Source organism: Copadichromis virginalis, linkage group LG3, assembly GCF_057382275.1.
Source record: "Copadichromis virginalis isolate Kocher_CV1m ecotype Utaka linkage group LG3, C_Virginalis_male_GT1.1, whole genome shotgun sequence".
Lineage (NCBI taxonomy): Eukaryota > Metazoa > Chordata > Actinopteri > Cichliformes > Cichlidae > Copadichromis > Copadichromis virginalis.
The window spans coordinates 16,400,971-16,412,929 of NC_140620.1; the positions used below are offsets into that span (position 1 = coordinate 16,400,971).

At 42.3% G+C, this 11,959-nt stretch overlaps 1 protein-coding gene and 1 long non-coding RNA gene across 2 annotated transcripts; one reads left to right on the forward strand and one right to left on the reverse strand.

Annotated features, from left to right (window-relative positions):
- The first annotated feature begins 857 nt into the window (after positions 1-857).
- On the forward strand, positions 858-2,725 carry LOC146713065 (uncharacterized). Its single transcript, XR_014919093.1, has 4 exons — positions 858-970; positions 1,965-2,090; positions 2,199-2,433; positions 2,532-2,725. It is a non-coding gene; the product is annotated as an uncharacterized LOC146713065 (long non-coding RNA).
- Positions 2,726-5,896: 3,171 nt separating this feature from the next.
- On the reverse strand, positions 5,897-8,490 carry LOC146713066 (uncharacterized). Its single transcript, XM_085437390.1, has 3 exons — positions 8,421-8,490; positions 6,827-7,162; positions 5,897-6,588 (listed from the first exon to the last, which is right to left on the reverse strand). Exons 1-3 carry the CDS (start codon positions 8,488-8,490, stop codon positions 6,392-6,394), a joined length of 603 nt encoding a protein of 200 aa, XP_085293516.1. The 3' UTR covers positions 5,897-6,391.
- Between the last annotated feature and the right edge of the window lie 3,469 nt (positions 8,491-11,959).

An 11,959-nucleotide genomic window follows, 5' to 3' on the forward strand; every position in this document is an offset into this window, starting at 1 on the left:
TGGCTCAAACGGAAGAACAGTGAATGACTTAGACACACAAACACTCAAACAAATTCATGGGGAAATCAGGAAGATGTGAAAACATGTTTTGCATGTGCTTTGTGCTGAATTAGTGATGGTTACAAAAAACATCCGACACCTCAGCAAGTATGAATTCCATCATATGTTTCAGTCATGGTTTAATTTTGTGCATTTTATGATGAATACATGTTCCTCATGAACTGAATTCCCCATCCATCCATCAGCTCTGCAAATATTTACCATATTAGTTTACAATACAATGAAAATAAACTTCTGACCAGTCATCTGTGCAAAATGCTTGTAAACCTTTTGAAGTAAGCTATTCAATTTTTTTTAACAACTGTTTCATAGAGCAGTTTGTTGGCAGTAGCATTTTTGAATGACTAAGCAAAGCAAAAAAAGTTTGGATTTAGGCAGTGTTGTCTTTAACTTCACTGAACGCACAACCCCAAAAATGAAGGTCTGATAGGTGAGCATGTTGGGATTTTGTAAAAAGCTGAAATGTTATTATCACATGTGTTGTAATGCGTGTGTGTGTGCGCATGGTATATGTAGAATCTGGTCCAGTGATTGTAGACTGAGGATTTCTATAAATGAGTGAACTCTAAATCTTAAATAAATGTGTCTGTTCCTCCAAACTCTGATTGGGGCTGCCACCCATGGTACGTCAGCAAATTTCAGATAACAATAGTGGTACATCTACAGAAAATAAATAAATACTCATTTCACTTCTCCTAGGTTTTAATTCAAATGAAAACCTGTTAAATATATATATATATATATATATATATATATATATATATATATATATATATATACTGTTTTTGTACCAACAGAAAGGTGCTCAGAGGAAGAGGGCGGGCTTTACTTGGTGTCAGTGACAGAAATGAAAAGAAGCTCAAATGAGTGAGAAGGACGATGAAGGAAACATCTGTGCTGTGTCTGCTCTGTAAGTAGAATCTCTGTGTTTGTTTGAATTCTTGGACTTTGACTGTCTGCTCTCCTGATAACTGATGATGGAGGAGAAGACATGATTTGCTCTGTAGGACTAAGGGTGTACATGCAGGTCTGGGTTTTCTGTACAACGAAGGTGGTTCCCTTCTTACTGGGGTGAGTCGCCATGGTGACTTGTGCTGTAGGGCAGGTTGTCATCCAGATGAAAGATCAAGAAACAGCTTTTTAATCGATCGATTTAATTTCGTTTTGGGACAAACTGCAGAGATTTCCACGTCTCCTTTGTCAGGCTGTGGGACAGAAAGTGTTTAAAGTTTCAGAGCTCTAATGTGCAGCTGTCACCCTAATAATACTCACTTCTTTTGCCTTACATCTTTCTGTGTGAGCAAATGTCTCCATCCAAGGTTGGGTCGGGTCACTTATGTGAGACGTGTCCCCATGCAGTCCTCCACAATCCTGACTGCGTGGTGCTAGAAGTGGATGTTGACTGGTTGATAAGTGGGCGAGGATAGCACAAGGTGGTGATTTCATACCTGCTGATTTCTAATCGGCTCCAGAATAGGTTATGTTCACAGCACAAGTTACCATGGTGATATTATGGTAGTCTTTACCTTATTATAGCCTTATAAAGCCCACTGATGCAATTGTTGTTATGATCTGGTACTATACACACTGGAAGTGTGTTTGGGGTCACTCTCCTATCAAACAGGCCCCAGGAGAGTTTGAGGACTTGACTTTAACTCTGCTTTGTTTGTCAGCTTGACAGAATGAAGGGAGACTGACACTGATGTTTATTTTTAGTATCTGAAAAGAAAATATAATAATCTTACTCTTAATCTTAATATAAATAAAGCTTAAATGACTAATAAAATGTGTGTATGTCTGTCTTTTTCTCCGTGTTTATTTTGCCATTTCGGTTGCTTCCTTGTACTTTTACTTTAAGATGAATCATTTCAATTAACCTCAATAATTATAATCAATTCTTACAGGTGGTCCAATGTTTCTGGATTACCCACAGCCCCCTCTGTCTGCATAAAAGCAGTGCTGGAACACTGGTGTACCATGGCCTCGTGAGCATCAGGGGAACAGCATTGTCCTTGTTGCTACAGAAAATGGTGAGAAAAAGTAATTAACAATGGAGGAGAGACAGACCATCATAACACTTAGATGTAGGTCTTGTAGTCTGATGAATTATAATCTGAAATCTTCGGTTCATCACGCAGGATCTGTGTACGCCATCGAGTAGGCGAAAGAATGGTTACACAGCATTCTGCAGCGCCATGCAGTACCCTCTGGTAAGCTTGAAAATATGGAGTGGCCAGCACGGTCTCCAGACTTAAACCCCATCAAGCTGGTTTGGGATGAACTGCACCAAAGAGTGAAAGCAAAGCAACCTACAAGTGTCAAACATTGTAGAAAGAACGCCACGGCTGTGTTCTGCTGTTATATCTGCCAAAGGTGGCTACTTTGAGAAGTTGAGAATACATTTGTCTTTAAATTGATTCTGATTTCTTTTTTAACTCCAATTGCTTATTTGTACTGTGCTTTCATTTCAGAGTACAATGAGACATTAAACTGGATAATTTCCAATAATCTCTGATGAAGCTGGATTGACTAAAGTTATTGTTTGTGTCGTGTTTCCATGTGTTCAGTAACTTTACTGTTATTTGTATTTTGTTTCTAAGTGCTGTTGTCTCCACAGCAGTGATCTGGTTTCTCTGCAGTTTCAATAAACTTTGGTCTCACTTGATCTTCTGTTTGTTTCACAAAGATGTCTGATGGACAACCTGAGTTGTTGTGATGAACCCAAAACACTTCAGTTTTCTTCAAAGCAGATAAAGTTCATGTGAGCCACAGACAGCAGGAACGATTTCACACATGAATCTTAGTTTCTGTGAAGTTTGTCTGTTGACAGCAGAGCTGATTTGGTTGCAACTCATTTAATGGACAAAATAAATTTCAGGTACAGCTGCACTCAGCTTTTTCTGTATCTACACGATGGATCATTGTTCATTATAAAATATGATGTGAAAATTTAACCCCGTTTTATAAAATGTTTAACAAGTTTGCTTGAAGAGGAAAAAACCACAGGATACAACTTTGCAAAGAGACTTTGACTTTGTTATAATCTATTCTAACTCTTATTTTAATAGATGCATATCAAGATTTGGTGATATGAGGGAAACTCCATTAATAAACGGTCTTCATGTACAGTGTGTTGGAGTTTCTGCATACTGATGAAACTGTCTTTAAAAGAAAACGGACAATAAATGCATCACAGACACATCTGATTGTGTTAAAGCTCCCTGTGGTGGAGGGCTATTAAACCACCACAAAATGTGGTGTTATATCTGCCGAAGGTGGCTTTGGTCTCACTTGATCTTCTCCTGTGGTTCTGTGGGTTTCACTAAGATGTCTGATGGAAAACATGAGTTGTGGTGAACCCAGACACACTTGAGTTTTCTTCAAAGCAGATAAAGTTGATGTGAGCCAAGACTTAAAGCAGCAGGAACACTTTCACACATGAATCTTATGCTACGTTCACACTGCAGGCGATGTGGTGTGAATTTGGATTTAGGCAGCGTTGTCTTTAACTTCACTGAACGTACGACCCCAAAAAATGAAGGTCTGATAGGTGAGCATGTTGGGATTTTGTAAAAAGCTGAAATGTTATTATCACATGTGTTGTAATGTGTGTGTGTGTGCATGGTATATGTAGAATCTGGTCCAGTGATTGTAGATTGAGGATTTCTATAAATGAGTGAACTCTAAACCTTAAATAAATGTGTCTGTTCCTCCAAACTCTGATTGGGGCTGCCACCCATGGTACGTCAGCAAATTTCAGATAACAATAGTGGTACATCTACAGAAAATAAATAAACACATTTCAGACAAACATAAAATTTTGCTGTTTTTATTATCATTTGCACATTTCTAAAATATTATGGGCCATCTATACACATTATTCAATTAAATTACACACACAATACAAAATATATAGGGAAAGATGTTGGCTTTAACTTTAGTTCATTATATTCCAGTCGGCAGTATTTTTTTTGGAACCTTTTCAGCTCGGTGTTAATTAGAAAGACTAATTCTTGCTTGACCAGACTAATTTCTTGGGACTTTCCAACAGATGCTTGAGAATAGGGCTGGGTGATATATCTAGTTTTTTAAAAATATATTTTTATATATTTTATACGAGATATAAGATGTGACAATATCCTTTATATCGATATAATATATGTTACGTTATAATTATACTTGTGGAGCCAAGTTTGCCTCTCTTTCGTCCACTTTTGTCTGTTACTCCTATTTTTCGTAATAATAATTTTTAATAGTTGTTTGATACTATATGTTTCCCCCCCTCTTTCTTGAGGGACTCTTAGCTTTTATTTAACATTGTCTCTGCTGTGAAATCTTTTTGGTATAAAGCAATTCTTATGTTTTTTTGTTTTTTGTTTTTACTTGTACTCTGGTGTTTAGGTTTCTTCAGTGAGACTAGTAATGTAGGTTTCTCTCACCCAGCGTCACCATGTGAGAAGCTCTGAGACATTTCAAACATCAGGATGTTAGTTAAAATTCTGTTTTTGTCGTGTATGCCAGTAGATCATAAAACCAACAACAGCAGCAAAAAGAAACCCAGCAGACACACTCAGACCAACTTTCAATCCAACAGATCCATCCTCCCTCTCTCCTCCATCCTCTGTGTCTGTTGGCCTCACAGATTTGATGTTCCTGGACTTGTTCTTCCTTATTTTATAATGTTTTTGTTTTCTCTTACTTGAGGCACGGTGTGTATCATGGAGGAATTGACGTTCACCTCTTCTGTTATTTAAGCCTAACATTGGCTTACTTATCAAACCATTGTCCATCCTGTGAAATTTCTTGGAATATATGCAGCTGTTTTAGTTTTTCCAGTCAGATCTTCTCCTGATTTTCCTTTTCCAGCATCATCATGTAAGAATCTCTGGGACATTTCAAACAGGTTGCTGTTCAGCTGGCGGCTGGTATGAATCTTTACTCTGTTCTTGTTTACATTTTCTGTAGATCAAAAAAACTGAAACTGACTGCAGCTGAGATCAAATCTGCATCAACTGCTTTAATAGAGAAAGAGAGAAAAGAGACAACCCGGCTCAGAGGAAATGACAAGCAAGTGGGAGACCACACACAGGTTTTTAAAGGCTGTAAGACATATTTAATGAAAATAAGGTAAAGCAACTTAAACACAACTTAAAGGACATAACAGCCATAACTGAAACTTCCAAATGATGGAGAGAGCCAGAGCAACACAGCTGCTTCCGTCAAGGTGTCTTTATATACACTGGGACTGGCCTTCTCAGGTGTGCTGCATCTATAATTGGGTCAGCTCCACCTACCTGCAAGAAACAGGTAACAGAAAAAGCAAAACACAAGGCCAGCCCACTGGCCGTCACAGAGAAAAAAACATTTACAGCCACAAAAACACATGAATAGACTCAGTTAAGACAACAATAAGGCTAAAAAGAAATTATAAGTAAAAACATTCAAAAAGAGTAAAAATGAATAACAAAAATGTGACCAGCTCTTGAAATATTTAAACTGACAGCCAGAAAACAGAATGTAAATTTCAAAAAGCTTCACAGATCACAGGAAACATCTTAGTGTTACAGAAATAATTTTTAAATTTTAAATCTTTGGTTTTATTACCAAAAGATTTAAAATTATAGTTGTTAAATAGATCCCGAACTCCATCAGATTGTTATTGATGACCTACGATCCACAGTAATTCATATGTTCATCTTCACATGTTTGTGTTGTTTAGCTGGTTCAGTTACTGTTTGTAGTAACAGCTACGTGAGGATCAGTCTGTGTGGTATAAACAGCTGTTGAAAATAAGCACACAACAATACATGTAAAGAACATGAAATGCAAACAGAAATGGTTTAGAATATAATGTTTTATTCAATATTAGGCAGCATCTAGCATAAACTTTGCCTGTTGATTAAAATGTCTTTGATTTTTCTTGGATCATTTTGGGTCTAATTTCTGAGGTCTCTCCCACAGATACTGGAGAATTTTTAGTTTTTAATTGCATTGTGATATTACAGTTAAAATAACCTACAAGTTTTAATAATTGTAGTTTCCCATTATGGATTGATTAACTGATCCTTGTCATTTTTTCCTGATACTACTACTACTACTAATAATAATAATAATAGTAGTAGTAGTAGTAAAATAATAAATGTCTTTTTTATCCTATTGAGAGACAGTTAGCTTTTTATTTAACATTGTCTCTGCTGTAAAAAAATTTTTTTAATTGAATCAACTCTTTTGGTTTTGTAGATGTTATTGTTTTAGGTTCTTCAGTCAGATTTACTCCTGCCTTTGTTGCTTCTCTTACCAAGCACCACCATGTAAGAAGCTCTGAGACATTTCAAAGCTGCTGCATTTCACTGGGAGGCTGGAATAATTCCCGACACTGTCGTTGTTCATATTTTCTGTAGATCAAAAAACCAACAACGGCAGTAACAAGAACAACAACAGAAATGCACAGGATAACGATCAGTCCAACAGATATTTCCTCCTCTCCTTCTTCCTTCCCTCCGTCTTCTGTGTCTCCTCCTGTCTGACCTGCAGGTGAGAAACAGGTGTGAGGTGTCAGCTGTCAGGTAGGTGATGAGTGAAGAACAGAACAGAATCCATTTCCTCTTCAAACTGCTGTCAGACATTATCTACTGCACTCTGATCACATCACTCAGACCAGCTGCTTTCTACAAAGTCTCATCAACAACATCTTTAGAAACAAACATCAACAAGCAGGAAGCAGCTTCACCTCTGATCACACACACACTCAACTCTACTCTCTCACCTGGAGGAACAACATGAAGGTAGATGATGCTGATGACCTTCAACGGTTGTCTGACTCCCAGGAAGACACGACACTCATATGTTCCAGTGTCATTAATCGTCACATTCTTCAGAATCAAAGACACGTCTCCATCCTTCATCTGTCTGTCCTGCAGATCCACCCGGTTCTTAAAAGATGGATGCTGGTTTTCTGGATCAAACTGGCCATCCCGGTACAAAAGCACATATTCTTTTTGGAAGGTCATATATGTCCACTTTACAACTATGATGTTGTTGTTTGGGACTCGACATGTCAGATTGACGAGTTGTCCAGACTCAGCTGTGATGGTTTTCTGGTCTGAAAGTGGAAACAACACAGAGCAGAGAGGTTAAAGGTTAAAGTACAACTGTTGACTTCAACAACATGTGCTGATAATAAATGACCATAATGTGTGAGAGAAAGCAGCCTCTCATTATCAGACACTGTGAGTCTCTGCATGCTGCCTTTATGTAGCTACAGCTGTTTGTATACACTGAACAAAAAGCTTTGTAGCTGCATACTGACTCCTGACACTACAACACATCACACTGACACACACATTACACTTCTTTGTCTCTGTGCTGGGAACAACACCGCTCACCAAGCGGGTGAATCCACACAGAAACCACCACATCTCGAGATGCCGTTACACACACAGGCAAACTGAAACTAATTTTTTGGGAAGTACCATGTAAACCAGAGTGATGTTTATTCCTCTTTATTTTATTCCAGAGGGTAACACTGTTTGGTTAATACACAGAGACCAACATGAAGACATCGACAAACAGAAAAGTCGAGCAGATCGACGCAGTTACAGCAGACATTTCCGTGTTTTTGTTTCTGCTGATCTGACTTTTAGTTTGTTCTAAAAGTCTGAGTCTGTTGGTATTTTCAGTGAATAACACAACTAGAGTTTTAAAACTGCCTACATGAGGTTAACTTTGAGGTTTAAATAAAGCTGAAACATTAGTTTTTCAGCCACTCGTTCAAACGCCACACTTTCGATCTCTTAAGGAAGTCGCATTAGAGTGACGTTTGTTACCCTGCGCTGTAGGACGATCATAAATAAGTGCGTCATTACTAAAGCGGTGAAATCTAAAGCAGGTCTGAGTGTTTAACAGGTTCAGTTCAGTAACACTATAAAATATATATTCAGTTTTAAAATTTATATTCAGTGTTAATAGTAGCTGGATTCAAAGTGTTGATGCTAGCTTATTTTAATAAAAACAATATAGATACAAAACTACGGTGGCACTTGGGGTGCCAAAAGATCATTTTAGGCTGGCACCTGCCACCTCTGTGGATCTGCCCCTGGCTGTAATCTGACTCCTGAAGCTACAACACATCACAGTGACGAACATCTTACACTTCTTTGTCTCTGTGGTGCAAACAGCACCACTGACCAAGTGGGTAAATCCACAGACACCACCAGACCTCGTGATGCCGTCACACAATCAGACAATATGATTGTCTGATTCAATATAAAACGAATTGTTTGGGAAGTAACATGTAAACCAGACTGATGTTTGTTCCTCTTTATCTCAGAGGGAAACACTGTTTGGTTTATAAACCTCACCTGCAGAGACCAACACGAAGACATCGACAAACAGCAAAGTGGAGCAGAGCGACGCAGTTACAGCAGACATTTCCGTGTTTTTGTTTCTGCTGATCTGACTCTTAGTTTGTTCTAAAAGTCTGAGTCTGTTGGTATTTTCAGTGAATAACACAACTAGAGTTTTAAAACTGCCTACGTAGGGTTAACTTTGAGGTTTAAATAAAGCTGAAACATTTGTTTTTCGGCCACTCGTTCAAACGCCACACTTTCAATATCTCTCAATATCAAGGAAGTCGCGTTAGAGTGACGTTTGGTAGGTTGGACTGTAGGACGACCATAAGTTATGGTCATCATAACTACAGTCCTTTAGTTATGACGCACGAAAGTTTACCCGGCCTGTCGGAGCCGTCTCCAAGAAAGAAGCGACGTTTGCGCCGTCGGCGTGGCACCCCACAGCCGGATGTCGGGACATGTAAACAATCGGCTGTGGTGAGTGAAAGGGACACTTTTTCTGCTGCGTCAGACTCTGTGACTGTTGTTTCTGGATCTATTTTTTGTGTGTCTTCTGAAGATAACAATAATTTTTCTGTCTCACCCATGGCCACTGCTTCCAAGACTATTTCTCCTGAGCCCACGCTCCGTGTTAATGACTGTTTCCATTCTGTTTCCAAGCCTGGTATTATGAATTTAGACAATGAAAATTTTTGGGACCCTTTTTCACCTGCACTGAGTCATTCAGGGGAAGTTGTAAACCTCACCGAAACAGTTTTTCCTGATCATGTTCTCCCATCCACAGTTTCACCACAGTTTAACGTTGGGTCTGCAATTCAGTTAACGGTTCAGCCAACAGCCCAGCTGCCCTCAGTTCAGCCAGCAGCCCAGCTAGCTGCCCTCAGTTCAGCCAGCTGCCCAGCTAGCTGCCCTCAGTTCAGCCAGCTGCCAAGCCAACTGCCCAGCCAACTGCCCTCAGTTCAGCCAGCTGCCTAGCCAGCTGCCCTCAGTTCAGCCAGCTGCCCTCAGTTCAGCCAGCTGCCCAGCTAGCTGCCCTCAGTTAAGCCAGCTGCCCTCAATTCAGCCAGCTGCCCAGCTAGCTGCCCCCAGTTCAGCTAGCTGCCCTCATTTCAGCCAGCTGCCCTCATTTCAGCCAGCTGCCCTCAGTTCAGCCAGCTGCCCTCAGTTCAGCCAGGCGCCCAGCTGCTCTCAGTTCAGCCAGCCGCCCTCAGTTCAGCCAGCAGCCCAGCTGCCCTCAGTTCAGCCAGCCACTCCACCACCTGTTACAACTTCGCCACCTGTAGCTCAGTTGCCACCAGATCAGCAGTCTACCCACTCGTTCATTCAGCCACCATCCTCACTGTCTCGTTCTAAGCAGTGAAAACACTTCACCACAACATCTGCTGGTTCTTTTAAGCTGGCCATGTCAGAGACAGTTGCTCCCTCTAGGGCCTCCCCAGAGACTGGGTGTCAGTCACCAGCCAACTCTGGACCCCTAGGGGTCAAGACGCCAGCGCCAGCAGCCTCACCGGAGAGCTCACCAGAACAGTCTCAGCTCTCAGCACCCCTTGAGAGTTCAAGTGAGTTCATCCGTCCGCCTCCGTCCTCTGCTGAGTGTATTGGGGAAAACTTTCAGCCCTCTGAGGACTGCATCCCACTGTGGCTGCCTGAGTCTAGCCACTGTGCTGCTCAGTCCCAGCCAGTGTCCACACTGGCAGGTCTCCGTACCTGCTGCTTCAGTGTCTGCTCTAGCTGGAGGGCCCGAGGAGCCCGTCCAGCCTACCGTTTCATCAGCTGGAGGGCCCGAGGAGCCCGTCCAGCCTACTGTTTCATCTGCTGGGGGTTCGGGAGAACCCAGCCAGCCTCAAGTTTCATTAACTGGGGGTTCAGGTGAACCCAGCCAGCGTCCTGCCTCGTCAGCTGGAGGGCCCGAGTCGCCCATCCAGCCTCAAGTGTTGTCAGCTGGAGGGCCCGAGGAGCCCGTCCAGCCTCATGCCACGTCTGCTGGAGGGCCCGAGTCGCCCGTCCAGCCTCATGCCACGTCTGCTGGAGGGCCCGAGTCGCCCGTCCAGCTTCAAGCCAAGTCAGCTGATAGGTCCGAGGAGTCCACCCAGCACCACGTCTCGTCTGCTGGGGGTCCTGGAGGACCCAGCAAGCACATCCTCATGTCTGCTGACGATCCGGGGAGGTTTGTTCAGCCACCACCTGTTGAATCATCCCCTGTGACTTCTACACCGTTGCCTGCATCCACATCACCTCCAGCAGCATCACCACTGTCAGGTTCCGCAGCCGTCCCGCTGCCATCAGGTTCCGCAGCCTCTGTGTCTTCATCCATGCCTGGTCCGGCCTCAGCTCCGCCTTCATCTGGTCTGGCCTCAGCTCCGCCTTCGTCTTCGTCTGGTCTGGCCTCGCCTGGTCCTGCGGTTGCCACACCGCCGTCAGAGCCAGCTCGACCTGTTCCGCCTCGCCTCTGCCAGCCGTTTTCTTGGTATCATGGCCTTCGGGGACGGCCTCCGGAAAGAGTTCGTCGCCGCTGCTGGCATCTCCAGACCTGCTCAGTGGCCGCCACTGCCTTCCAAGTGGTCGGCCTCCTGATTGGTTTTGCCTGCACCGCCGCCGTTGCCGTGTGCACGGTCGGCCCCCTGAACTTTTCGTGGTCTCATGTTGAGCTCTGGTTTCGTTTTGTTTCTTGATGTGCTTTCCTGCGTTTTTGGACTCTAGTGCTCCTTGTTTTTTGTTTGGTCTCTGTCCCTCCATCCTGGACCCCCTCCGCCCACCCTGGCCTGGTGCTTTGTACTTTTTTGTTTTGGGCTGTCAGGAGCCAGCCCTTGGATGGGGGGTACTGTCACGGTTCTGGGTCAGTTTGACCCAGTATTTTGAGTTGTCATGTTTTTGCAGGTTTAGTTTAGTTCCATGTGTCATTTTCTGTCTCTCTCTCTATGTCGAGTCTGCATCTTAGTGTGATGGTTTCTTGTTCCTGTTTTATTGTGAAGGTCTGCGTCTCATGTGAGTGTGTTCAGTTTTACCTCTGTCTCGTCTTGTTGATTATTCCCAGCTGTGTCCACCACCTGTGTGTAATTCCCCTGTGTTTCTCTGTGTATTTAAGTCTTGTCCTCTGTCATTGTAGTTGCTGGTCTGTCTGTGTATCCACCATGTCTCACCCGTGTGTTCTCCCTGCTGTTCATCTCCTCTGCTCGTTCTTGTCCAGGTTTGTGCTCTTTAGTTTAGTTGTTTCCAGTCTAGTTTAGTTCGTGCTCCATTTGCTGTTTGTCCATATTTATTTTTGTGTTCAATAAACCACCTTCACTTCTCCACTACTGCCTGCGATTGGATCCTCATTTATTATTTTCACACGGCTCTCCTCACCCGCCGTGACAACATTCCTGTCTTCTCTAGCTTCATACATATATATTTCCAGTCCAACTTTATTTATAGAGTACTTTAAAAACAAAATGGTTTACCAAAGTGCTTTCTTGAATATTTGACAAACAAATACATTTACAAAGTAATGGAAAGTCAACACATTTGAGTAAAACAGATACATGTATGTAGAGACAATCTCTCAACAC